The sequence below is a fragment of the Papilio machaon genome, chromosome 5, assembly GCF_912999745.1.
Source record: "Papilio machaon chromosome 5, ilPapMach1.1, whole genome shotgun sequence".
Classification (NCBI taxonomy): Eukaryota; Metazoa; Arthropoda; class Insecta; order Lepidoptera; family Papilionidae; genus Papilio; species Papilio machaon.
In genome coordinates this window covers 4343986-4371375 of record NC_059990.1, presented here as the reverse complement: position 1 = coordinate 4371375, position 27390 = coordinate 4343986, and the positions used below count along the sequence as shown (strand labels likewise).

Sequence of the window (27390 nt, the reverse complement as noted above, 5' to 3'; positions counted from 1 at the left end):
TTAATTTGACCGTAAAGCTCGGCCGTTACGGCGACTTGCCAATTATTCCCGTTCCCGCCTCCCTTGATAATTAAATTCTATGATGTTAGCTGAATCTAAGACAGGCGCCGTTTGCGATACTCTAATTACTGTTTCATTGCCCGTAAAATATACGAGACCGTTTGTAACGAGCGAACTTTAAAGAGAATTTCTTTTACAAATAGCACTAATACAAAACGAAATGTAGATAATTTGAATAATGAATGGTATAAACGTTTTAGTACTGATTTATATATTTATATAATAAAAATGAGGAGAAATATTTTAAGCTAATTTATAAAAATTGTTGTGTTAACAGTTACTAAAATTTGTATTATTAATACAAAGATAAAAGTAATAAAACATAATATAATTCTAAAATAATTTATTTTATTTTCCTTTTATAAAACAATTGCTTACTATCTAACTTAACATTATTTTTACAATAAACATACCTACATATTTTAATAGCGATCTCTCTACTGAAATTCATCATTTTAATATATTTATACGGTAGTTATTACACTTTATTATCATAAATAATATAAGTTGTCACGAAACTATTGCGTTAAAAAATCAATGAATAACAGAGCAATGGCAACAAATCAAAAGCCAATTCCTTATCTCAGTCTATATCTATCTTAATAATACAATGGGTAATCGAAGCAATCTATATATTTTTTTATTTATAATACAATAATAATTTTGAATTACATTATTAATACTGGCATTATTATTAAGGGAGGTTATTGCTTTTAATTGCCAATTATAATTATGACTTTATTAATTTCTATTCACAAAAATAATTAATTAAAGTTTCATTATGATTCTAATTTGAATACTAAGCATACTTCACAAGGCACTATACTAGCGAGATTATCTAAAAAATTAACTTAACTGAAAACAACTCGAACAACATCTATTAAATTCGGTTTCGAACTCCGAAAATGGGCCTCAAATTACAACACATCTTCATTAAGAAATAAAACAATATTAAATAACATCAAGTTTTTGAAACTTAAGCCATTTTATACGAACTCCACAATAAGTTGAACAAACTTACTACACGCAACACTAAAGTTCTTTATAACCGTAACTACCCTAAATAAATGCGACCGTAAAACAAAGGAATTTCATTTCTATTATTAAAAAATAACTTTTTATAGTGAGGCGATTATTATCTATATTTATATTGGCGTTTATATTGCTCTTTATAATAATATTATTAAATTGGGGATGTGCACGAATTATATTTAAATTATTTCTTACAATAAATGCATAAATAGGTACCTATTGGTCTTTTATAAAGAGTTTAAATTATTAATACCGTACATTGTATTTCATTTCCACATAACATTTGTTTGGATATATTCAAGCTTTGTATATGAAATCATATTTGTCATATACGAAAAGGGATAGAGATTAAACGTTTATATATATCTTATTTACATTTGTAATCAATGTATTGTCAGTGTTATATACTCTAACTTTCTCTTTCAAATGTATAGTAACTGACATTTGACTTGGCACGTTGGAAATAGGAATGCTCTGATGTCCGACGTGCCAACTCCAGCGTCGATACTATATTACAATGTCACTCTATAAGGATACGTAACTCTTATACAATAGGATAGACAACTCAAATCCATAGGCATTTTGTGGAATTTTCCAACCAAATTCTCAAACTTGAACTGATATCACAGCATTTTGTATTCATGAATTATCACCATCCCTACTTATTGTTATATTTACATTTACATTTCAACACAACATTATACGTACATCATTATCATTATTAATTTAATGACACTCTAAATAATGAAAAAAAAAATTACAAACCGGTACTCAGTCGTTTTATTTTTTTGAACGATTCATATAAATGTTACGATAATGCTGAGTAACGTAAACTATTCGATATTAACAACATTACTTAGCAAAATTATACAAGAAAATTCCCAATTCCCAAACATAACAATCGCAGCCCCAGTTAAATAAAGGCCGTCATCAATCAAACGGCTCAGTAACCGGAACCACCGACAAATCTATGAAGTTATCTTTTACCGGATCGTATTTCCTTTTCAAAATGCTATTTATCCTTCGATATTGAATCGAGCTTACAAATTGAATTATTTTCAATGCTTTATATAATCTCAAATTAACATTTCCGCTTAAAAAAAATTGTAATTGATTGATAATAATGTATTCTATTTCGAAAGGCATAAGATATCTATTTCTTGCGAATTTCAAAACAAAATAATGAAAAATGATCGTCACGTAGACTAAAGTAGATGACAAATATACATATGACGAAGAATCTGTTACGATGATAAGGGTTTCTAGTATTTATATTTTGTATTTATCTGCATACTAAAGTTAGTATTTAAAAGACATTCTGCTGCACTTGTAAATGGCCACGAAGAGTAGAAGAGGAGTGCTTTACTTTAAATTTAGCAATATAAGTAATCAAATTGAACCACTCTGAGATCTAGAAGTGAGAGAGTAATAAATATCGTATAGTTTACGTGTGAGCGGACTCGGTGTAAATTTAGGGACTGATTCAGATTCGATGAACACTATCACCGCAACGAAGCGACTATCTCGTTATCCATATTGTTTTGCTGGCTCGATGAATTCAAACTTTTGGAACATTGCTGTAGAGAAACAGTGACATTAATAAAAACATTAAAAAAAGAAGGTATATAAAAATAAAAAGAAAAGAAAAAGTTGTTTGATATTTCATATATTTTAGTAATAAATTATTTCATAATTCATATCTCAATATAGTTTCAAGACTAACTAGAAATAGAATGAATCTCTCTCAATCTAATCTCAAGATACTAATTGATTCTAGTAGAGTATAGTACACAAGGTGCAACATGAAATTTCTCGCATTTAATAATAATAATATAAATTTTAAAGCATTTTCAAATATAATATTAAACATCTAGTTAAAATATAATTTAATTCAAGCGCTACGGACAACTCTGCCAGTTTGTAATATGAAAGTAATTGTAAACAAAATCTCTCTCACCATTTGCCGAGACTCCCAGGCTTTCATTGCACTCTTGTACTTCTCAAACTCGTGACACCAGTCCGAATACACCTGTTTATACTCTTGTGACCTACTCGGTTGGCTACACCTACAACAATATCAAAGGTTGTAATACAAACTAACATTTTAAATTATCAATTCTCAGTGATAATTAGCTACGAAGACAGTGACGAAAAATATCAGAATATCACGATAAATATCAAATGACTGTATGATAATCTGAAATTTAACGACCAAAAAATTACAACTGCTGAATATGAAACTATAAGTTTTATAAAAGCCTTTCTTGAATAGAAATATAACACATTCCAATTTAAAAGTATGATGTTAAAAATTGTAGTTGTAACAGAACTTGCTACTAATATTACTTATAAATATAATTTCGATGCTTTAGTAAAGACGATTGTTATGTCATTCTGTTCTTCGAAGCTCATCGATAGCTCTCTAGCTAACGAGCAAGCAACTCGTTAAACTTGTACGTGAGAACAAACAAGTCTCGTACGAGACGTTTTATATCGCACCTAAATAAAACCTAATGAGCGTCTGTAAATTCTCAACAAGGTGCCACAAAAACTGGAAGTTGTCCTAACTTCCCGTAACAACAACAACAAACATTTACCGTGGAGACAAAGATCGTAGATTTATAGCTTCGTTTGTACACACTACTTACAGCTAACGCGTTCGTAGTTCACGAATATTTCTAACATTTAAAAAAAAACATAAATTCGTCGTGTTCATCCAGCTGTGGAACATATTCTCCCTCTGATTTTCTGACATCTTTTAAAACCAGAGATTCTTGTCTCATACATTTTTGGAAAATGTCAAATGTCATCACTATCAAATCAAATTAAACACTATCAAATTAGACACTAACATTCAGAAATATCTTTAAAGTTTTTTTTTATTTTCAAATCGAAATGAGTGCAATGTACCTTTGGGTGTCAATGTCGAGATTGTAAGAGGCGATGAGCGTGGGACCGAAGTAACACTCGTAGCGACCTCGATCTGACTCCGTCACTGATAATAACACTAGACCCCGCTCAGAGGTCTGCAGTATTCGTTCCCAACTAAAACAAATGAGAGAAAATTTCTAAAATAAAAAAAAACAATTAAATATTCAAAATTGTATACGGCATCGTGTAAAAAAGCGAATTTGGTACATAAACGTACCCTAAATAAACTAATAAATGTATAAATGCAGCAGGTTATATAGTAATTAGGTACAATTATCTTATTATTGTGTTCCTGGTAACTAAGGAAATGGTGTAAAACTATTTTGATAAGCTATAAATTCACTTTTGTAATTAAACTTATTACCGATCATATCTACTCACTTATAGTTAATTTTGTAACGTCCCTTTTCTCTCGAGTGATGATACCAAACAACGATCTGGTCTTTCAATGCTTCGGGTGTCTTTCCGAAAGCTGCCATATGCACGCTCTGTCCATACCCAGCTCGCACTGTCCGCAGTGGGGCGCTGGCTTCACAGATTGATGGCGTAGAGTTGGTAGCGTCGTGGAGAAGGCCTGGTGTGTACGGACGACAGATTCCCGCCTCTTTGTCCCACCCACAGTACGGATCTAAGACGCAGCGTACACAGCTGTCGTATCTACGTCATTGAAAGAAATGTGATGTCTGTTAATCAATCGATTATTCTGAACGTCCAACAAAAGAAGATATTTCATCAACCACTTCTATAAAAATTAAAACTGATGTAACACAATTTTGTCATCCTCAAAACCCACGTCATGGCGACTTTAGGTGTCAATTATAAAAATATCTGCAAGTATTATTGTAATATATGAAGCTATCTAATATATGAGGATATTGTAACAACACTTTGAATAAACATTTATACTCCGTTTCACTAATTAAAGGGTCTATTTTTGTTTTTGAAATTGTTAATTACTTTTAAAACAGTTGGGCGGATACATATACGTATCTATTCTATCGTAATAACATCAAAAAAGTTCACAATTAGGGTGTTACTCACCGATGCGTGCACGCTCGTAGCGGCAGTTGTCGAAGGCGATTGTCTGTGGCGAGGTAGAGCGCGTGTGTGCGTCGCGAGAGCGCGAGGGCGCGCACCGCCTCCGTGCCCGCCGCACGCCACACGTCAGACACTCGGGACCCACCCCCAGCCCACTGCACTATCTTGTATACCTCGCCGCTACCTTAGTAACATTCCCTTCGTCAATTCAACCCCTTCATAAGTTCAATGTAAGTTAATTCAAAGTAAGTCTTTGAAATCATGTGGTACAATGCAATGTTATGTTTGAATTTTTAAAGGTATGATGAAATTAACGTTAAATTAAAATTTAGGTTTTTTAATTTGGTATTTTGTTAAAGAAAGTTTAAAGGCGAATTACAAATTACGCTCACCCTTTTCGATACGTAACTTTCTACCTATTGATCTCTGTAGTTACCGATTTTCTATTAGATACTGGTTCTAAGTAACAGATTTATATTTAAACCATAATAAACAGTATTTCCAACATTGACTTACTAGTGCCGGCATAGAATACGGTGTATGTGATGTCATCTCCCAGCATGTCCACGAACTGTTTGTCTACGACCAACGTGGTCAGCACTAGGTCCCGCTTGTAGAAGGCTGGTGCGTCACCCTCTTGTCTTACAGCTGAGTCCATTAAGGGGTGAGACCTGTCAGAAAGTAAACATCTGCCAGTTACCTAAAACTATAGAAATCTAATATATAAAATTCTCGTGTCCCAGTTTTCGTTCCCGTATTCCTGCGAAACGGCTTGACCGATTCTCATGAAATTTTGTGAGCATATTCAGTAGGTCTGAGAATCGGCCAACATCTATTTATCATAACCCCCCCCCCCATTTAGTTTGTTTTTTAACTGCGCGCGGACGGAGTGGCGGGCGACAGCTAGTATTTATATATAATATGATATTTGTTCAGAATTTTTAAAGTAATAATCAATTAGATATCATCAGATTACGGAATATTATAATCATATTCATGTTATATTGGGTTTGTCTTCGCTTCACATTATTTATTTCATCTTTGAAGTCGATTTCTTTATTTATATATCATTGGTATCGTTGTTAATAATAAATCAGTAGTAGTTTAGTATTCCGCCATCAATTAAGATACATGAATGTGACCCAATTAAGAGAGCACGCATCGCATTTAATGCACGATATGCCCTTGTATGAGATTAGTTTCCGAGATATATAAGACCAAATCCTCTGCTTTTCCATTAACCCAATTTCCTTAACATATAAAACGTTTTACGAGAACGACAGCTCTGTATTAATTATACAATGTACTTTATTGTTTTTAAGACAAAATTATTTTTAGCTTTGTGATATATTTAATTCAATAGCATGATTAATTATTACTTTAGTCGTTGGTTTTTGAGACAAAAATCTGTATAAAAAATATTGTTATGACTTAAAAAAAAAACATAATAAGTAGACTATGTGTTCTTCCAGAAAATGTTCTATAACTGTACCAAATTTCTTCAAGATCTATTGAGCCGTTCCGGAGATACCTTCAAACAAACATCGATCCATCCATCCATCTAAACATTCGCATCTATAATATTAGTAAGAAGTAAGATAATGAGAGGAATGACGATATATTTTATACACAGATTTTGGTTTCAGAAATCAACGATAATTCGATCATCTCCATTTAACAGACATTATTTTAGGTATACGTTTATCATTGTCATTACAGCCGTCTTCGCAGTCAAACGCGATACTGGTATCTTCCATAACTTGCGATAAAAGTCATTAGGACGCGCTGTTCGAGATTTAATCCATACACCCTTAATTGGAATAGGTTAAATTTACCAAACCTAAATAAGCATTATCTAAGTGATAGCCAACTAATAAATCTCGTCTAAAATTCTAAATTTTACTAACGACGTTGCGTAAACATTGATAAGAGTTTTGATTTTACATATTTCACATTTCCGTTATTTTTGGCTTAGCCTTACTCAGACTTTGTTCTTTTAAAAGTTCTTCAAGCAGTCCCTTAGTGTAAATTTTTCAATTTGAGGGACTGCCCTAGTGCCCATTAAATGATTCTGAATACAGCCATCTATTGCACAAAGATTATAAAGAATATGGAAGTTAAAGAAGTGATGTTTTCGTAACACTCACCTAATAAAATTAAGAACATTGTCAGGCAGCGCCTCAGTATTGTTGACACAGGTGCCAGGGCGGGGTTCCGGCACTCTGGCCCTCAGCACCGGCAACCACGCCGAGCTTGACGTCGCCTAAACAAATACGTAATCAATAAACAAGAAATTTCCATCAATACTTTTGGATTTTGTTGAACTGTAAACATTTAAATGCTATATGTTCAAAATAATCTTGATAAAAGCTATTAAGGTTAAAAGTTCAATGAAAGCAGTTAATTTCTCAACTGAATCGGATGAGTCGATTTATGCAGAATATTGAAAATATTCCAGATTTCAGTAGATCAGAGATGTAAGATCACTATATTTAAATACTATGTTACTTTTTTATATGTTTGAATAAAAAAAACCTTCATTACCTGTTCTTTAAAGCGTCCAGCAAATGCGTTTTGTATATCTTCCATAGTATATGTACAGATGGCAGAACCAACCAAGCCATCGCTTGCTCCCGTTGTGAACGCCGCGTAGAAACGACTGGTATCCCCAGGCATTTGATAGACGCTCTCTACATCAAAAACAAACAAATGATAGACTAATTGAAGTAAATATAAAATACCTTTTAGACTTAAAAGTTTTACGAAAGGTAGTTGTAAATACAATAAATAATTTTTGGAAAACAAGAAAAAATAAAATAAAACTGAGATAGGCCAATAATGTACTAGGTAAATAGTGAAATGATATTAATAGTAACTTTTCAAGTGGTTTATAGACTTAGTAATATTTATTTCTTTATAATGTATACTTACGTATTTCATCAAAGTAGAAAGGGAACTCTCCGGGTATGCTGCAGTTGAGTCTAGCTTTTAAATAAGTGGCCCAGTTCTGGCTAAGTATGTGCTTGCCCCCCGTATCTTGTTTGCAAACCCGCGCCACTCGAGAATACACCGCCTTTCCACAGTTCATGAATTCCACTGCTGTTTCTCGGAAAAATAACAGAACGTACTCTCCCACGTCGAAAGATCCAACGAAATTTGTTTCTAAAAAAATCACAATATTAAACACAACTATTTTCACGAATTTATGGAAACTAACTAAATGACTCTTGGGCTAATACAATAACTTACAATGCCACTTTGTTTATATTAATTGATTTATTTAACAAGTCTTGTAAAAATATTTTGCCTTTTTAGTGGCATTTACTCTAATAAATAATTTAAATGCCTTTAATTACTTACTGTCCAACCATTTTGAATCATATTTTAACGTCCTCTTAAAATTAAATCTCTTTTGTCCTGTCCGGAAGTCGAAGAGGTCGTTGCGGAAAATGACTGGATCCGCCTTAGTGAACTCTGCGTTGGTTCCCGCGTAGAGCGCTGGCAGGCCGCCAGGGTTGCCTCTCGTGACCCATACAGCGGTGCTGTTGTCCGCAGGGTCATAAGGGCATTTCGCCACCCCTAGACCCACTCCTGGCACGTACTCGTGCCGTGGAAGATGTGTTAAATTTAACTATATAAAAAATATAACTTTAAAAGAAATACATCCAGTTAAGCATTCATATTCAGTCAGATATGTCTATCAACAAATTGGGAAAAATAGAAGGTGCGAATCGACATCAAAAAATTTAACAAAATATCTTATTTAAATTATCTTTGTTAAATGAAATATCCACATAATTTTGTACCATAGTAATTTATCTATTACTCCTTAACGAGTTTTACTGGATCGTATTCCGTTGCGGTCTTATTCCAGGTGTGGGTTAGAAAAGATAAACAAAACTCATTTGTTATCTTATACTACCGCAACAGCGCTCACATCGCAGGAACACGAATCTATTCAGCGCAGTTAATAAAAACATTGAAGAAATAATCTCTGGCAAGCCAATCAAAACACTGCCATGAAGCAGTTATAAAATTCTAACGAACCATTAAAATACATTTTACAGTTCAGCACTGTTTTAATTTTTTAATTTTAATTATCGTATAGGTTTTTATAAGACTCAATTACACTAGTTATATGTTTATTGTCCAGAGTATTTGTATTCATAAAATTATAAAAGATTGGAGTTATGGTATAAGAACTTCAATCAGTTAAAAATTCTTCAGAGCTCTTTCTGTTTACTTTCAAATTAGAAATTAAAGAAAACTTGGAAAAATTTTCAAATCGCCATACGAGATATAATAATATCTAACAAAAATAGCAATGACAACAACACGAGAAATACATCTTCGACGTAGGACGAGTTTATAAACTTAATTAATTTCTAAATTGCAACACTATGTTCTTATTTGAATTTCGCTTCCATTTTAATGAATTATAACTATTAACTCTACATACTGAATAACTTAAGCATTCCTTATACTATTGTGAGTGTGACCGTTAGCCATAAATGACAATAATGTACTTACATAGACGACCCAGTCTTTGGGGCTATGCGCGTTGGTGCCGCACACGTAGAGGCGGTCACCGTCACCGAGCGGCTGCAGCACTCGGATGTGATTCCTGCACTCGAACGGCTCCGATTTTCCCTTGCTCACGCATCGCGCTACATTGCTCGCCTCCAGAACCAATGCGTCACGCTATAACAAACGATTTTCTCAACTAAATCAAAATCATACCCTAGGTTAACTATTTCGAAACACTCTTAAAACTTAATGCTCTGTCTCAATTTCTTTGCAAATTATAGATAGACTGTAGAAGCTTATAAAATGTAAAAAAAAGCCCCATTAATAGTTGATTTTTTAAAGCCGGCAGTCACAGAAAGCTTTGCTTTGTAAATCTTAAAGAGCGCCAAGCTCAAGCTTTCGCGTAATTGTAAGTGTTTTTTCCTTTAAAGTGAAATTACTTTAATAAAAACTCATGTGGCGTAGAGATGGGTTAAAAAGCTCGCACGCCATGTATAGAGTGTCGTGCTTTGAAACTTAGTGAGCATACATGAGCTTTTTTATCTTCATTATGAAACAGTACCTCGATGCGAATCACTTCTATTTATATAAAACGTATACTGACCTCGCAATGTGACTGACTAATGTCCGTCATGTTCAGTTTGAATATTCGATCCCTGTAACAAAAGCAGAGGAAGTCACATTAAATTATACTACATTCACACAGGAGCGGAACAGCCAGGCAATGCAGTAGGACAGTGCAGTACTGCTATTGTATGAACGCACAAACCTAACAAAATGTTTGTAAAATAATAGCAATAGGTACTGCACTGTATATTGTTCTTTCCTCGTATGAAACCAGCATTAGTTACGAAAATAGCAATTCGCACTAAATGTTGGATGTTAATGTTACGCTTCCCGGTAAATGATGCAAATTATTAAAGCTATAATGCATTTATGTGCTATTTTAGTTAAAGACTAATGTTTCCTGAATGCGTGAAAGTTACAAAATTACATAAATCTATAATCAAAACTGTTACATACTACTAACTAAATATATAATATGTATTAATCTGTAGAAATCTGGACCAAAAATTAAAGCTACAGAAACTTGTATGTAGTAGGTAAATACCCTTAACTCGGTATAAAAGGAAACTGAAACCTGAATTTTTATTCCTCAATTCGAATACCACTTTAGTTTGTTGTTTCGCAAATTGCAAATAGTGAATTGAAGTAAATTGAACACGAATGCAAAGCCCATAGCATTGGTGATCAGTGGCGAGGCCGATCGATTGCTCGCAAGTGTTTGTTGAGAGCGTTCCAATTCCATTTGCAGAGAGAGGTGCCGCCCGCTCCTTGCCACTTGACATAAAAATCACTTTTCGTCATCAGCAGCTATGACGTGTGAATAAACTATGCAAGTTTATTATTTTCTTCAAACTGCGTGCTATTACATACAACATTTTAGAAGTATCAACTAACACCGAAAGCTTGGATGTACTTTATCCTGTAGCAAATAGGTTCTTAACTTCTAGTTAGTGTAGAAGAACTAAGGAACTACAAAATAAAACTTCGAAAAAGAACTATGTTCTTAGTATTGTTTGTGAAAATTCAAACATACTAGCAAATTGTGTACAGAATAATAATGTTACAAATACAAAATATAAGTCTGTTAACAAAATAACATTGATATAGAATTGCGAATCAGGCGAATAATGTAACAGTATATACTAAATCTAATAACGGAATTCGTAGCTAAAGGATAAATAAAATAACTTGAGCTATTATAAATAGAACACGCTATGCCACGCACGATCAAACGTGACGGTTTTCACGGCACTGAACAAACAAAATTGACAGAGATTGTAGATAATTGACTTTCATGTCTCGGTCCCATTTCCCTCGCGGCGGCGGTGGATCATTACTGTGTCGTTGAATAGCACAAAAGCTCCAAGTCAATATTAGCGTATGCCTAATAATACGTTAAATGAATAATTTCCTAGCCATTACTTCTGTAGTCGTAATTGTTGTGGCGATTGTTAAATTTATGCGCAACTCTTTAATAAACCTATTATTAATAACGCAACGAATTCTAATTTATAGAGCAATGAACTAAACTTCAAACTAAAATTCGTTTACATAATTTAAATGAAACATTGCCTATCAATGATTTTGTATAAATAGATGTAGTCAAAATAATAATTAAATAAATTATTATATAATATGTGCATTCTTGTTTTGTTTGCGAAGAATGATTAAATATATAGGACTATGAAACATATTTTTATATGTATTATTACATTGTATTTGCGCGTCGGTGGCTCAGAGGTTAAGCTCTTGACATGTAATCTGCAGGTCCTGGGTTCGAATCCTGTTATGTACCAATTTGTTCTTCGACCTTCGATTTCAACGTATTTTTTAATAACGTATTTATCCGACGATGATGACATTATATTTTCGCATTAATAAGACTTAATTATCTCAAATTATAAAAAAAAATAGTAGATGAGCATTAAAATATATTAGTGAAGTTGAAAACGGTACTTACATAGCACCAACATAAAGCGTATTTCTCTCTTCATTCATATATAATGTGCGGTAAAACAGATTTCCGCATGAAAACTCGCGTATGTGATCTGAAAAGAAAAAAAAGTTGCACTATATTTTCACTTCTTCAAATCTCATATATATGAAACCGAAAAATAGTTTTCTTTATATACCTATAATAAAGTGTAGATAATATCTATACAACCTATTTATTTCATTGCCGTGCAAATTTATTTAGCGTGGGTTTCTAAAAGCCAAATCTCTGTATAAAACGTACCGTGATCCCTGTCATTATCTTTGACAAAACAGAGATAATAATATGTTTTGGTTTCAAAAACCCACGGTTTTCGAAATTCGAAATTTGAAACTTGATTTATTTTTAAAACTGAAAATTGATCGGTTTAATTTACAAAATGTTTAATTGTTAAGAATACATTTTATCATTTGCCACAATTTATTCTTTAGTAATTCATAAATTACACATGAAATTGATTTGTGGTATGCGGCGAGTATAAGTGAATTAATATATTTCCCTTGATGTTATAATTGACTGGTTGCATACCCAATATCGACATTCAACCAAATAGCCCATAATTCTGACAAATGTAAATTGTTGTCTGTCAAAATATGGTTAATGAAAAGGAATATTATCTGTGTACAAACTCGACGATATATTGACATTGATTAACAAGTCTTCGTATAAAATGACATACTGGATTACCCAATGTTTATAAAAGAGATCCTAATTTTTTATCTTATTTATAAAATTTTTGAATAAGCTGATCACAACTTGTACTACTCTACATCATGAATTATGTCGGAGACAAGCGACTTTTTAAAGAGATAATTCTCACCTAGAGAGCTGCTATATCATGCAAGGGTCACACAAGAGTTTAAAATATTTGTAGGGCCAAGGTTACCAATTAAAGACTCCTCGTTTGCTTATAGGTATTGGCTCGGTTATATAAAAAAAATTACAAAATACATTACCTAGTCGTAAAACTATGCTATACACCAGATAGTCAGTATGGGCAATGTGACATCCTTAGAAATTCGTTTAAATAAATTATCCTAACAATAAACTAGCTTAATTTCCAAGCCGAGACTTCCGATGTAGTTCTTTTAGCTAAATAGCATTGATTTAGTATTTCAATAATGTAGTGTTAACGAAACGCAGTAGATCCACTCGCGTCGATAAATATTTTCCACGAAAACAAACCGTAGTCGGTTGCAATTTCAGTCGGCGGCTAATTATGACCGTTGTTACGATAGCCGGTGATTATTGGCAGGTGCAGCCGCGACGCACGCTACCTTACGTGACCCCCTCCCACTTCATGTCTCTGGCCTCTCCTCGTACCCTACAACCCCCTAAATATCCGGGTTTTTACAAGCCCGATTAAAACTTGAGTGTGTTTAACATAGTACAATTTGCTTAAGTTGTTTTTTTATTAAATTCGCTTAACTGTTAATATTTATTCGAATTGTTTACGCCGCTGTTTAAATTTCGTATTTTATATATAACTAACTGATCTGGTTCTAATTTATGTGATGAAATTGCATTCGAGTTTCAGTCTGTATAGATTGAGCATCATTCGGGCTCGTTATGTGATTTTTCAAAATTCACAAAATGTATTGTTTTCGTTGAAAATCTAAGCAAAGATCCGTACTATTCGTAGGACTAACTACTGACAACGAAATTATGTTTTCAAAAATTACCATTTGATTCTCCAATTCCAATCCTTTTCCCCTTCCTTTCATGTTATAGTAAAGAAAGGATGGGGAAAAGGATTTGGCAAGGTATGTATCCTTTTCTGTTCTGTATAATGTAATAATGTGATATACAAATATAAATTAATTTGAAATTAAAACGTGATCATCATTGAGGCCGTCATTTGATCAAACACGTTTACATTTGGTAACAATGTCCGAGCAGCGGTTGAATACCGCAGCGATTACAGCGCTAATGAAGTCATTGTTTGAATATCTAACGAACTGTGTACAGCGATTTATACGATACAGGGGGCACGCGCGCGCGTCACGCTCTTCTAATTAATAAGTACGTGGTGCCTACTTTGCGAGCCCTAAATGAGTTTAACACAACGTGATACCGTCCGTATTCTGTACGTGAGCTCAGTTCAATTTGACCTGATGTCCCATATCTACAGGGCAGTGATTATGTCAAAACACCAATACACGCTCTAGTTAAGCCATTCAACTGTTGCCTGAACCATTTTTTAATTACCAGAAAAAAACGTAATGTAACCTGTTGCCTATACTGATCACATTTAAGAAGTAAAAGAATATGCAAATTAAAAACAAAAAAGCTCATTGGGCGTAATCCAAACCGGTCGCGGACATTGATGCAAATTGTATAAAAAAGTAGATATATGCTACTTTACATTTAATCTTTAATTAAAAAATAACTGTGTACTAATATGTAGAAAGTGATCTTTGAATTATCTCGTTAAAGCAACTGTAAGAAAGTATTTTCATTCAAAAAGTCATAATTTTAAACTAGAACCAGTCTTCATTTACCATTTTGTATCGTAAATATTTAATGTCTAAACATTAAGTTTAATAGGTTTTATATCTTAATTTCTTAAAAAGCTTCTTATCTTCACTAACGGTAGTACTGTATGCTACATTTGTAACAGTTCCCACTCTAATTCTATCTAAATTGCCTCTAACGAAACATTTCAACGTTCACATTACACTTCGGTAAAGGTATTACTTAATAATGTTGTCATTACTTTGTTAAGATCTGTAACAATAAGTGGCTTCATCAAACGTGTTGTTTACGAAAAAAAAACTATTTTAATAACTAATTCTAATAAACAACGTAAAAATAAAATGTAATTTATTTTGTATGAAAAAGTAAATTTTCATTTTGATAATTAAATAATTGGTCATTTTCAATTTACAATACAGTTTTCCTTTTACAAATAAATTATAGTTATGTGAAATAACCCTAAGTCAGATATTCCGAACTTATGGTATTAATAAAAAAAAATCATTAGAATCTAATCACTAGAATCATTAGAGTCTTATCAATACTGCCTAATTAACCATTTATCAACACAACACATAATAGTCATACATATTTTACATTAATATTTTTAATTTGTATAGATGTAGATTAATATAAAGCTTGTTAGTCGTTGGATAGTTGGCTGTTAACATGTAAATTCATAGTAATGAGGTGTAGGATCGCGATGCTGGCTCCGGCGGGCATTATGCAGATATCGCGCAGTTAACCGCCGCGCCGCAACAAGTAAAGCCGGGGAACGTTCGTGTGCCGCCAAGACCTACCTTCTCCGTCCCCATCGCATCGCCTGTTAAACGACTATTTTTGTACGCCCATTGTGGTATTTTAACAAGTTTTACAACCTCATTCCTTTTATATTCACAATCATGAACTGCTTACGAAAGTTATTAAACAATTGTACCTACGTTTTATAATTATGTATAACTAGCTTTCGCCCGCGACTCCGTCCACACGGAATTTAAAAAAAAGGAATAAGTAGCCTATGTGTTGTTCCAGGCTACTTTCTACATCTGTGCTAAATTTTGTTCTTGCTAAGATCCGTTGATCCTTTCCGGAGATACATACCTTCAAACAAACCATCCATCCATCCATCCATCCATCCATCTTAATATTCGCTTTTATAATATTAATAGAATGTACTGAAGATTTGTAAAAATAGAAAGAGAAGAAAAATATAAAGAGAAGAAAAAAAGAAAATAGAGGAGAAAAATTAAAGTGAATTAATTAAAACACTAATAATATATTTTTCTACCCTTGGAAATTTGATTCCATTTCAGCCAAATTAATTGTCTATTATTGTCACCGAAATTATCTAATTGAAAAAGGAATCTCTTGTCGCTCTTATCAATGAATTACCGCTACTAGTTTTATTTAAACTTTGTACACATATCATTTTTGTGACATTACATAAGAAATGCAGTGATGTACTGGAGAGCTTAACTCTAAAAGAGTTCTCTTACAGCTAACCATAACATAAAGAGAGGTTGTTTAATGGGTAATAACTAAATGTGTGTACAAGTCGTCATTTATTTATTATTTATTTATTAAACTCCACTTATAATATGTACAATATAATCTTATTTTACTTTGGGTTCTTAAACTGGTAGGTTTGTAAGAACCACAAGTCATAAGTACAGTATATACTGTTGAACATACGTATATGAATACTTACATACTACTAGTTATTTTATCGAGCTTTTCTATTTATCTCTGTATTTTAGAGTGATTATCAAAGTATTTAAAATTATGTTAATCATGAACCGATTATCTTATTATATGAATCGTGAAACTATTGGAATTATTATCCAGCATTTATATTAATTGAGAGTGGTTTTAAATAAAAGCAGAAAAGCGGCCGGAAAATATGGAATGATAGAACATTCCGGCAAAAGAACACAGTCAAGTCAGAAGCGCGCGCGTTGTGAGCACAAGCGGCAGATGTTTTTAAACTAAACGCCTTATTTGTTTTATTTTCCAAAAGAGACATTTTCACGGCGCAATTACCGTTCTATTTTAGTCACGTACTATTTTCATCGAGCTCATAGATTCATTTTTAATGCTCAATTAAAACCGAGTAGAGCAAAAATTGACTGCAAAAATGTATTTAATCAATACATTATTTAGCTAAATACATTAAATATATTTCTTTAGTAAATTAATAAATAAATACGAATAGAATAATTACAATTTCGAATAAACTAGATCTCTTGTCGATGGAGAAAAATATTTTATTACCTTTTATAATCTGCCTCAAACTGTCAGTTAAAATATTACGAACATATTTTTTAAGATAAATTCTTATGCTATTATACTATCACCAAAACACAAACATAAAACGCCAGGAAATATTTATAGAACTGTATGTTTGGAAAGAGCTTACACCAATATCGGAATCTTAGTCCGCTTACATTCAAAAAGACAGGACCGATAAACATTCGCCAGCGTAAGAACTTTACAGAAAATTCCAAGCTGCGGTGAAATTCTAACACTAAATTTTATACTAAACAGTCTCCTTTTGTGTGAAATTATTTCTATAGTGCGGTAATGCTAATCTCACACGATAGCATAAAAGAGAGGAACACAGAGCAGGTCTAGTATTGGCTGCACGCACACTTATTGTCAAACAGCCTCCTTCCGCCATCGTGTGAAACTAGCATAAGCTTTGTAGTTTTGGGTTGCAGAGTGTGAGATCAGTTGCGATACCGCAGTGTTGTTCGCGTAAATCTGTCCGGTCGCGACCACCTCCGTACAGATGCGGTACCACTTTACAGATACGACTCGCTTCCTTTTTTAACCACTTCAGTTTCCACATTGATTTATAGCGACCGCATACGACTTAGTCTTTTTTCATTTCACGCTAGTATTTGCAGCAAACAACAAACGGAATTGAATTTTTGTTTGCATAAAATAATAGATGTAGGTATTGGGTTAGGTAAGAAAATGTTTTCTTTAAATAAAATGAAATGATATCACACAAACGGATAAAGGTCACGTTCAGTCGTTGGTAAAGCTGTATACAACATATAATATTTAATCGTTTAAAATCGTTCATATTTTTTACTGATTTTACTGAAATGTATCCGGAAAGCAAGCTAAACAGTTGTAAAATTACTTGATTTGGTATATATTAATGGGTTCTACATTGGTTGAAGAAACATTCATTCGAATTATTCGAGTAATTCGAAGTCACTCTACTACGGATCAAATTACCTCTTATGCAATGAAGAGTTTATTTTATACTACGAGTATGTGTTCGCTGTACTTTATACATAACGTATTTATATCATAACAGTGTTAGTGATATCATAATAAGTCGTGGCAACACAGCGAAGTGCACTTTATCTATTAAGATGTCTGAGCCTTTCGACTAATAGAATTTTTAATCAAGTCGGTCGCGGCGGCGCCACGACACGGGTACGCCGGATTAATGTAATTGGACGACGCCGTCACAAAGGCAAATTGTAATCCCCCTCTTTCATTATACTATATGCCCGCAACCACGCAGACAATGTGTCGCGTTTTATTCTATTTCGGGTCGTTAAAGTCGTCCTGATTTTCGTTTCGATAAATTCAGGAATGACAACAGAGTGGGCGTCGGCGTTAATTTTCTTGTCTGACGTAATTGACTCGATTTTCGGTATGGATATCCGCCGGGTCGGCACTCGAAAACGTCGACCGTCGACCGTCGACGGCCACAATATTCAGCAACGGTCCTCAAATCGAGCGATTGCGGCGCAATCGTTAGGAGAGCTCCGAGTGTCGGGACAATTAAGTTGAAGCGGCGATTGTGAGAGCTGCCAAAGCGGATGTAGGTCAGCGGCTCCAGGGTTGACTAGCGCCGTCCACTCCGGCTACTGAGGTGTCGCTCCGGCTACGGCGACCCGCCTATACCCGCGTTGATTAAATCAACATATGTGTTCTCTTTGTATCTTCATCTACAGATCCATCTGTGTTGCAAATCATAAAATAAGTAAGCGTAATCGAAGTTTATCTTTCATAATCAAAAATAAATAATAAACTTTAACTAAGCACTACTTTTAATGTGTCGAAATAGGCAGAAATAATTAATAACAATTTGTTACCAAATTTTACCGCGTTTATATTAATTTGTTATATTTATTCTTATTTTGATCGTGAGGAAAAAAAATATTTTTTAGAACTAACATATTTGATAAGTATTTTATTATACAGTTAGCGCAATGAAACTCCATCTAGGTCCTTATTTATTTACCCTCGAAAAACATTTTGATCGTAAAATCATATCTGCTATTTCAAGATGCATTTTACGGAAGATGACATTCAGGCGAATAGGGGAGATAAGCAGTTTAGTACAAAGCCTAATCTACTAAAGTCTTCAATGCAGGGTAATAAAATCTCAAGAACCCTATGCTATAAGGGGATAGGATAAAAGAGGATAGTTCCTCATTATTTATCAATGGAAATATTTACAGTAGCAACATAAATTGCTTTTATGTATAATAATATTGTAGAGAGAAAATATTGTTTGTTATTCCGAGTAGTTTGATTTGAAAAATTCTTTTACCGTAAAAAGTTTTTTCTTATTCTTTAATTGTGAGAAAATCTGTAGCGGTTTGCTTGTAGTACAATACATTTACACGGGTCAGTGAATGTGTGGACTAGTTTAGTTGTCTTTGTTTCGAGGTTATACAGGGAAGATAGCAGATACAGTTATACATTTGTGACTAGTAACAAAGTAGGTCTTAGTTAAATTACAATAACAAAGAGTAACGGCTATATGCCTTATTTCACTATTCACTGTGCTCTGTTATTCACTCTGTAAAACATTGTATCTTTAAGGAGCAGGATCAGAAGATTCATAGAAATATATTTTCTTAGCAAATAAATTAATCAATGAATGTGCTTCAAACACCCACATGTGAGTAATTTATATCTAAAGCCATTATTATGTTAAGCGATTCTCATTTCTTGTCCTAAATTATATGCAAGCATACATTACGGTGAAACTAGCTGTTATATTAAAATACTACAACAGTTATACCGCGGTAAATTGAACTTTATATTTTAGCCATAAGAACGTTTTAAGTTTAACAGCTAGAGCAAGGATGTATACCTACTTATAAGTTAAGATACTTTGAAGTGTAAAATATGAGTGCGAGTGCCGTGAAATGAGCTTTTGGATTCCTGTCAGCCAACACCGCGACGTTCTTCTAAATAGACTGCTGAATATTTTAATAGATAATTTACTTGTATAAGATAATAAGATTCCAGATTGTTACGAAAGCTTCAGTTGAGACGTATCATTAATACTTAACGTAATTGAGACATCATTTCCTGAGCAATTTCAATATAACATTATACTTATGTTAATTAATCTTGTTGTTAGTGAAAATAAAAAGAATGATTGAACATTGAAATAATTAGAAGTGATACAACGGCCTACAACACAATTAATGTATGCAAGTTGTTTTTCAATTGTGTTTTTTGAACCCAACTTATAAAGAAGATATTGCTATCCTATTTCTAGATGTTGCTATTTACTCATACGCACCTCATGTATGTATGTATAATACTTAATAATATATTTCTTACTATAGAATGTATAAGTTAAGCTAATTTCAATGGATGTAATTATGCTCGTCGCTACATGGCAGGTAAATACAACGGTGTAGATGCGGGCGGCGCGACGTCTGCGGTACTCGTGGCCAGCCGAGCGTGATTCAGATAGCCCCGAGCTATGTCACCGCAACCGACAGCCTCTACCCAAATAATAATTCCGCATACATTACCTACTGGTACTGCCGAAAGCGCACCTATCTGCATACAGACCCCGCGGTGTGTGCGACTTAATTGTTACAACCTCCACTCCGAAGTTGAAAGATAGTCACCTACATAGGTAACGTGGGGAGCGTTTGCACAAAAAAACCGACACATGCGATGTTTTTTTTGTTGTTTAATGTCTAGTAATAAAATTAGGATGGTGGAATAATATTATCTGTGAAGCACTTTATAATTTGGTTTTATGTCCAAATAAAATAATATTGTAATTTTGACTTCACATAACGTATTTACATACAAACTAACATACACACTCGTGAAAAACACAACCATCACCTGCGTGAGGGGAAAAGCAGTAAGAAATTTAATATATTCTAAAAACAAAGAAACGATCACCAACAAAACAAAATATAATACAACTAGAAGAATTTCATCGGAGCATATGGCAACAGTTTAACGCTAAACGACAATGCAATTGTAACAACTGCATTTGTAATTGCAGTTTCGAAACGACGTAATAATGTTGTTAGTTCTCGCGTCCCGTCCCCTCCCAACGCGGCTCCGGCACTACGTTACCTAATTAGCCTCGCCTGCATCGCTATCCACACTCTTTCTGCGGCCATTTCCTTTGGGAACAACTTTAATATTGGGTAAAATTCAAAAATAAAGAGCAACAAAGATACTGTTCCACTGCAATATGCATCTTTCGGAATTAACTCTTTATTTTATGCAGTTATTTTACTTCCCGCTACATTTATTTATTAAACCTGATCTAGAAAACTAACATGAAAAATAAATTCACAAACAAAAATAAAAGGATTTTTCCACAATAGATAACACAATGTTTTCTTCTACATATTTTGTAATGTCTGGTTGTTGATGTAATAAGACTAGTTAATATATATTATTTACTTGGAACCGATTATATAGTGTCATATTTTCAAGATTTGTTTACTTTCATGTTAGGTGTGCAGCCGCAAATTCTGACCGTATTCCTGACAACCGCAGCTGTCTGTGGAATCTAATCTCTGAGGTTAATGCGGTATCGCTTCAATATTTAACATTTTCCTTTCCCACAGAAAGCTACCACGATACTTTTACGGTGGCCAACTTTAATACCTATTCAGTACACAATATGATAAACCTTCGATATGTATGAACGATGTTAAGACAGAATTTATTAGCGGGAAAACTATGCTTATTGTTGAGCTGTGTATAGGGTGGTGAAAATGCTAGTTTAGAAAAATAAAAATATGGAATGTAACATGTCCCACTGAAAGATCTATCTTCAATGAAAATACATATTGACTATCTAACTTCATTGTCCAGTATATTTATCGATGAATACTTGACTCAACTATTATAAAACGATGCACAATGCATTCGCTTTAGGATCTTGAATGCGGGCGGTCGTGCCTGAAGCACCGAGCAGGGCGCAGGGCGCACGGCGCACGACCGTCGACCGCCGACCGCTCCTACAAGCGTATTGTTTAGCCATTCCCAGCGACAAAGGAAGGTGAGAACAAATGACTCCTTTTGTTTATGTCCACGCTCACGGCACTATGACGTATTTCATGCGGCAAATAGCTTTTGGTATTCGCGTGAGAGATTAAATGTCAAAATGATTGGATATGTCATAATTAGTACCAGGTATTTGAGAAATAAAGAGACGTTTTATCCTGATCTTATCAGTGGCAATTTATTTCAAAAAAGTTTACTTAATAAATATTGTCACAAACAAACGCAATATCATAAATTAAACAGCAGGTCTAAACTCAATGTCAAGAAAAGTTTCTAGTTAAGTTAATATACCATTTATCTAGACTTTAATTTAATGAAAAAATTGTATTTAGGCAAGAATCACGAAGCAATTTTTTTTATTTAAAATGCTTCATTTTCCTGTCTAAATGGATCATGTTTACACTGTCCGTACATTACGAAGCAGTACAGGCCCCGGCGGATCAATTTATTTTACTGCCAGTCCTGTCTATAAAAGACAGTAAACTGACAAATTCTCTTGAGGGTCGACTTAATAATTTATGAAGTTGCAGATAAATACGACCATAGTCATTTGGATTTTTATCAGTGATCATAAAGCGTGACTATTATTTTCTTATAAATATTTATTTATTTTTTATACCACGTCATTCACAAATGTGCACACATCCCATGCATGATAATATAATTCTGAGATGATAAAAGAAAAGAAAAAGTTATAAATGCGGCCGTGAAAAGCCAGATGTCGCATACGGGTAACACAAATTACTTCAATAAGCACGCATGATGGAGGACGGGGTGGTCGCGTAATGGCGAAATTCCATCCACGGTGAATGCGCCACTGAATACAAAATTCACATGTACTCCAATTATAGGAAAACGATTTGGTACAAATATTCTTGGCAGACTTGCAAATTTCGACTCGATTCGTCCAAATATATTTATTTTGTTGCGATCCCGAAATGGGCCCACTACGAGTTCGTGACTTTCATTTTCCTGAAACGCCGCACCGGCCCATGCAGGAAGCGTACAAAAGCAAATGGACTACGATGCCACAGGGAATAATTCATTATGTATTAAAATGTACAATGCATCGCATAGTATTACACGTACAACCATAAAAAAATGTTGCAAAGCAGTAATCACAAATTAACCTAAGATAAATAAATCATATATTTTACCAACCTTGTATGTGAAATTGAATTTCATTGAGAAACGTATTTTACAAAAAAGGGTACACAAAATAAACCTTTTTCATGCGAAGTTAACATCAAACATCAAATTACATCCAATTCGGTTAAAACAAACGCACAAACATTGCTATATGGAAAGTTATGAGTTGGTCCAACATTAAAGTTATAAAATTGTTTATGCCGACAGCCCTTGCGTATTGCCGGTGAATATCTTATTGTGGGTACTCTGGTAACCCAGCTCTCATAAACTTTGTTACAATGGATGTCACGTGCATAAAACACGTACGGCGTGCCTCTGCCCATTCTGCCCAAAAACGAGTTGTAATTTTAATTAAAATACCATAACTTTGCCAGCCCTCGGAAATTATTATTGCTTATAAATGTAAGGGTTATGAAATGTAAGCTCATAAACGAATATTTTTAGCCATCAAGAGATTTGATTAAAGTATTTTCGCATTGCATGTAAGAAATATTTACATTTTAAAACATTACTGAAACAATAAAAACGGAATATAAAATCACAAGGTTCACTTTATCTCTTAATATGTTAACCCACTTTATACGAGTTGGAGCGCAGGTAAGTCGGTGGAAGATACGACAGCATGAGGCCAAAGCTAGACAGTGTATGCTAGAATGAGCCACAGAAAGACAGAATGAGCCAGACCAAAGTGAGCCAGAGTGAAGAAGCCGGCTGAACATTGCGGACTCGCGGCACGTGCGGAATCCGACACTTGGCACGGCTCTGCACATCCGCGGCACTCCGCCGCCGCCGCGCTTTCGCTTTAATACAAGTTTTAACTTTTAATTACGCCTCTGCAAACTTACGGGCGGACGCTGTAAAATCTTAATTTGAAGAAAATCCTCAATGATTAAGTAAATACGAAGAGATCTGAGTTGTCAATTACTGTGCATTTACTCTCAGATAGCTTGTTCCAATGCATTCTGTTTACTTAAGTTGAATTAAGCTTTACTTTACTTTAGTAGATCTAACTAAAAGAAAAAAAATGTTTGTGACCGTTTCCTCAATAAAAATAAAACGGGATCCCTCCGACAGTAATTATTAAAACTCGAAACATTATCTCGCCAACAAAATAATCCAATAAACGTAAACTCTTTCCTTAAAGAATCCATTTGATCAAATAATCAGTGTTTCCTCGAGTGAGACGCAATCATAGCGACAGCAATGAGAACAAAACTGATAAATATAAATAAAAGAGCGGCGAGGTCCAAGTCGGGTAATTTCTACTGCGATAAAACGGGGAAGGAGCGATATTTAAATTGAATACGCCGTAAATAAATGCTAAATGAGACAAAGGACTGTGAGAGTTTGCAATCTAAACACGAATAAAAGGAGTAATGTATCTTTAATGAAAACGGCAGAGAGACGCGCGACGGTCGCCGCCGCCGCCCGCATCCCGTAGCCGCCACGCTCTACATTCTGCCGCAACTTCTTCCTATTATTGCTATATTGGATCTGCGTCTATTTAATTATTTATTGCTATAGACTAATAGGTTCAAGTTACTGCTTGAAAAACATACATAAAGGGTTCGAATGGGACTAAAGTTCAATTAAAAAGGTCTTTCTGGTAAAAATCAAATATTCTTCACTTCTATGTATTATATATTATGATCAAAAACATATTAACTACAGCTTTTTGAAGTGTGAAAATAATCCATAAAAATATATAGTATACTAGCTTTTACCAGCGACTCCGTCCACGCGGAATAAAAAAAATAGAAAACGGGGTAAAAATTATCCTATGTCCGTTTCCTGGTTCTAAGCTACCTGCCCACCAATTTTCAGTCAAATCGATTCAGCCGTTCTTGAGTTATAAATAGTGTAACTAACACAACTTTCTTTTATATATATAGATTAAAACAACCTTTATAATATGGAATGACTTGGTCAAACCATTAGGACTATCGAGTAAAAGAGCTAATGGAGACATTCTAAAAATCTTGACGGCGTTACTCAATCTTCAACGTCCTAAAACCATTATAATACTTTAACATAATGGAAGTTCGTATCAAAAATACAGGTAAAAATCATAATGTTGATTTGTTATTATTTCAACTTAGCATATATATTAGATTTGACTGACGTAGCATAAATCAATGTTACGAAACTTGTTACTACTTTACTCATTATAACAAAGAACAAGTAAGTTTATCCAAAGAATTACTTATCTTACTACATTATTATGTATTTTATACCATTATCACTTCACCAATGCGGATAAGCTTGTATGTATTATAACAATGGTAGAGGCCACAGCAGTATTAGCTGCTGCAGCAATAGCGTAGTCGACCAGACGTATATTGAAAGTAGTTCCGCGTTTTGCATGTGTGTCCTGGAGAGTAAATTCTTGTTCTTCATCAAAATGCTTATAGACAGCAATCACTTCGCTACATTAGCTAAATCAGGTGACCGTTCTACTAAATTTTAATGTAAAAAATGTGTGATTTCGCATATATGTAACCGAACGTAAGCTTTACAGTCACAATTGACAGATATAATATCAATTGAGGTTAAAAACAATTGCAATCTTATGCGGGCAGTGATAGCGTAATATCCGGGCACTATTTATTTTTAATAGAGTACAAAACCGGATGCCACAAATAGACACGGTAATAATCTTTTGTAATATTTCAATTGATCTATAAAATAAATCGTAGCATAAAAATAATATTTCAATGCTGAAATTTTGACGCCTGAAAAATATAGTTTATGTTCAATAAAAATATATTTGAGCGATCTCATAAAATAAATTGTTTATGTATTCTGCAAGCAATCTATTACCAATATGTATAATATAAGTTACTTTTTATTTAAATTTTTTTATCGACTTTATTCTTTGTATGGAACGTTATGATGGATTATTCTTTAAATTCCAAAGTATAAAAATCATAAGCTGCGTAAAAATTAAAAAGTGAATTCGCTTCGAAACTACTTCTCATGGTTCTTAGAATTTATAGTCGATCCCATCAGGACGTTGCACACCGCCTCTCCCGGCATTCCGGCGATGCCACTGTGGGCCTCGACCGGCGAAGTTCCGACAGCCTTCTCAACGTCACTAACTAGTTGTGACTTATTTTAATGCAGCAATACAACAAGCTCCAACTATTTCAACTATCGTTTTATGATGATCTAACAATGTAGCCTCTATGTATATAAGCAGATGATTTGATCTGCAATGTTTTGTTCTTGTCCTTTATTTTCATTATTTTATTGTTCTTGACCGATTCTCTAAGAACGATTAATTAATGAACGTTTTTCCTTTTGAATTTCTTTTTAAATAACCTACATAATTGTTTGAAAATCCAAGAGATCGTTTTCAAAACTTCAACGTTTTTCAAGTAGGTTTAATTTTATTTCTTTAAATTCATATAAAGCTTAGTATGGTTCAATAGGAATAGTTTTCAAAGTTTATACAAAAATAGGAAAAATAGAACAAAGAATAATCCTACAATTTTCTAGCTTTTATAAAGCAATAAACACTCAAAGAACTGCCTACTATAAAATTCGAATATTATTCCAACACACAAAATTCAAAACGTAAAATGCAGCGAGAGTTTAGAAGGCTTTCAGTGGCACCGGCCGTTTAGCAAAGTTTAAGTAGCAACGCGGCCACATCGCAGTGTGCGCGTTACATTGCTTGCTCTCTGCATGTTTAATACACACAAAATAAATAATCTACAACCGTCTCTCGTATCACTATAAATCCTCGACGCAAATGTTACTTATTTTAGCCGCAGAGCGCACTTTCTAACTAAACATTTTAATAGCTCAGCGATATTTGTATGCTCTCTCTGGCTTTGCGTACTCATGTTTTTACACTTTTCTCGAAAAAGAGTTTTCCCTTATTTACAGACAAATATACTAGATGAATATCTTTGTCTTGTTATCTTCTTCGTTTCGTACTTGTCGTCGTCTTGTTTTTAACTTAAGTCGTACTTTACACTTTAAACCATACTAAACTAGTTTTATGCTGTTATCTTTTAAGTATTGTATTTTCAATAAAAAACAATTGAAGAATAGTTCAATTCAAACGACATCATAAAAAGGCTGAAGACGCCGTTCCCTTTAAAACATTGCGAACGTTTATCTATTAATAAAGCGGCCTATTTAGAACTCGGCGTATGTCTCAATCAATGTAAATGACATCTATATGTCCTATATCACACGTGCTTACAATTTACACAGTATGACATCACTTGCGATGTTACAAATAGCCAGACATGACACATGCAACCGGGCCTCGGATATGCATTTCTAGATTTTCG

The 27390-nt window shown here is 33.8% G+C and overlaps 1 protein-coding gene across 1 annotated transcript in view; it reads right to left on the bottom strand.

The window, feature by feature from the left end:
- Positions 1-2272: 2272 nt before the first annotated feature.
- LOC106708916 (semaphorin-2A) overlaps positions 2273-27390 on the bottom strand; it is a 45915-nt gene continuing 20797 nt past the window's right edge. Inside the window, exons 2-14 of the mRNA XM_014500517.2 lie at positions 12116-12203; positions 10193-10244; positions 9592-9762; positions 8422-8692; positions 7993-8223; positions 7606-7751; positions 7209-7324; positions 5578-5732; positions 5065-5245; positions 4405-4680; positions 4003-4137; positions 3050-3158; positions 2273-2669 (exon numbers count right to left, since the gene is read on the bottom strand). Coding sequence (XP_014356003.2) covers positions 2595-2669; positions 3050-3158; positions 4003-4137; positions 4405-4680; positions 5065-5245; positions 5578-5732; positions 7209-7324; positions 7606-7751; positions 7993-8223; positions 8422-8692; positions 9592-9762; positions 10193-10244; positions 12116-12203 — 2006 coding nt within the window. The 3' untranslated portion in view covers positions 2273-2594. The remainder of the gene's footprint in view (positions 2670-3049; positions 3159-4002; positions 4138-4404; positions 4681-5064; positions 5246-5577; positions 5733-7208; positions 7325-7605; positions 7752-7992; positions 8224-8421; positions 8693-9591; positions 9763-10192; positions 10245-12115; positions 12204-27390) is intronic.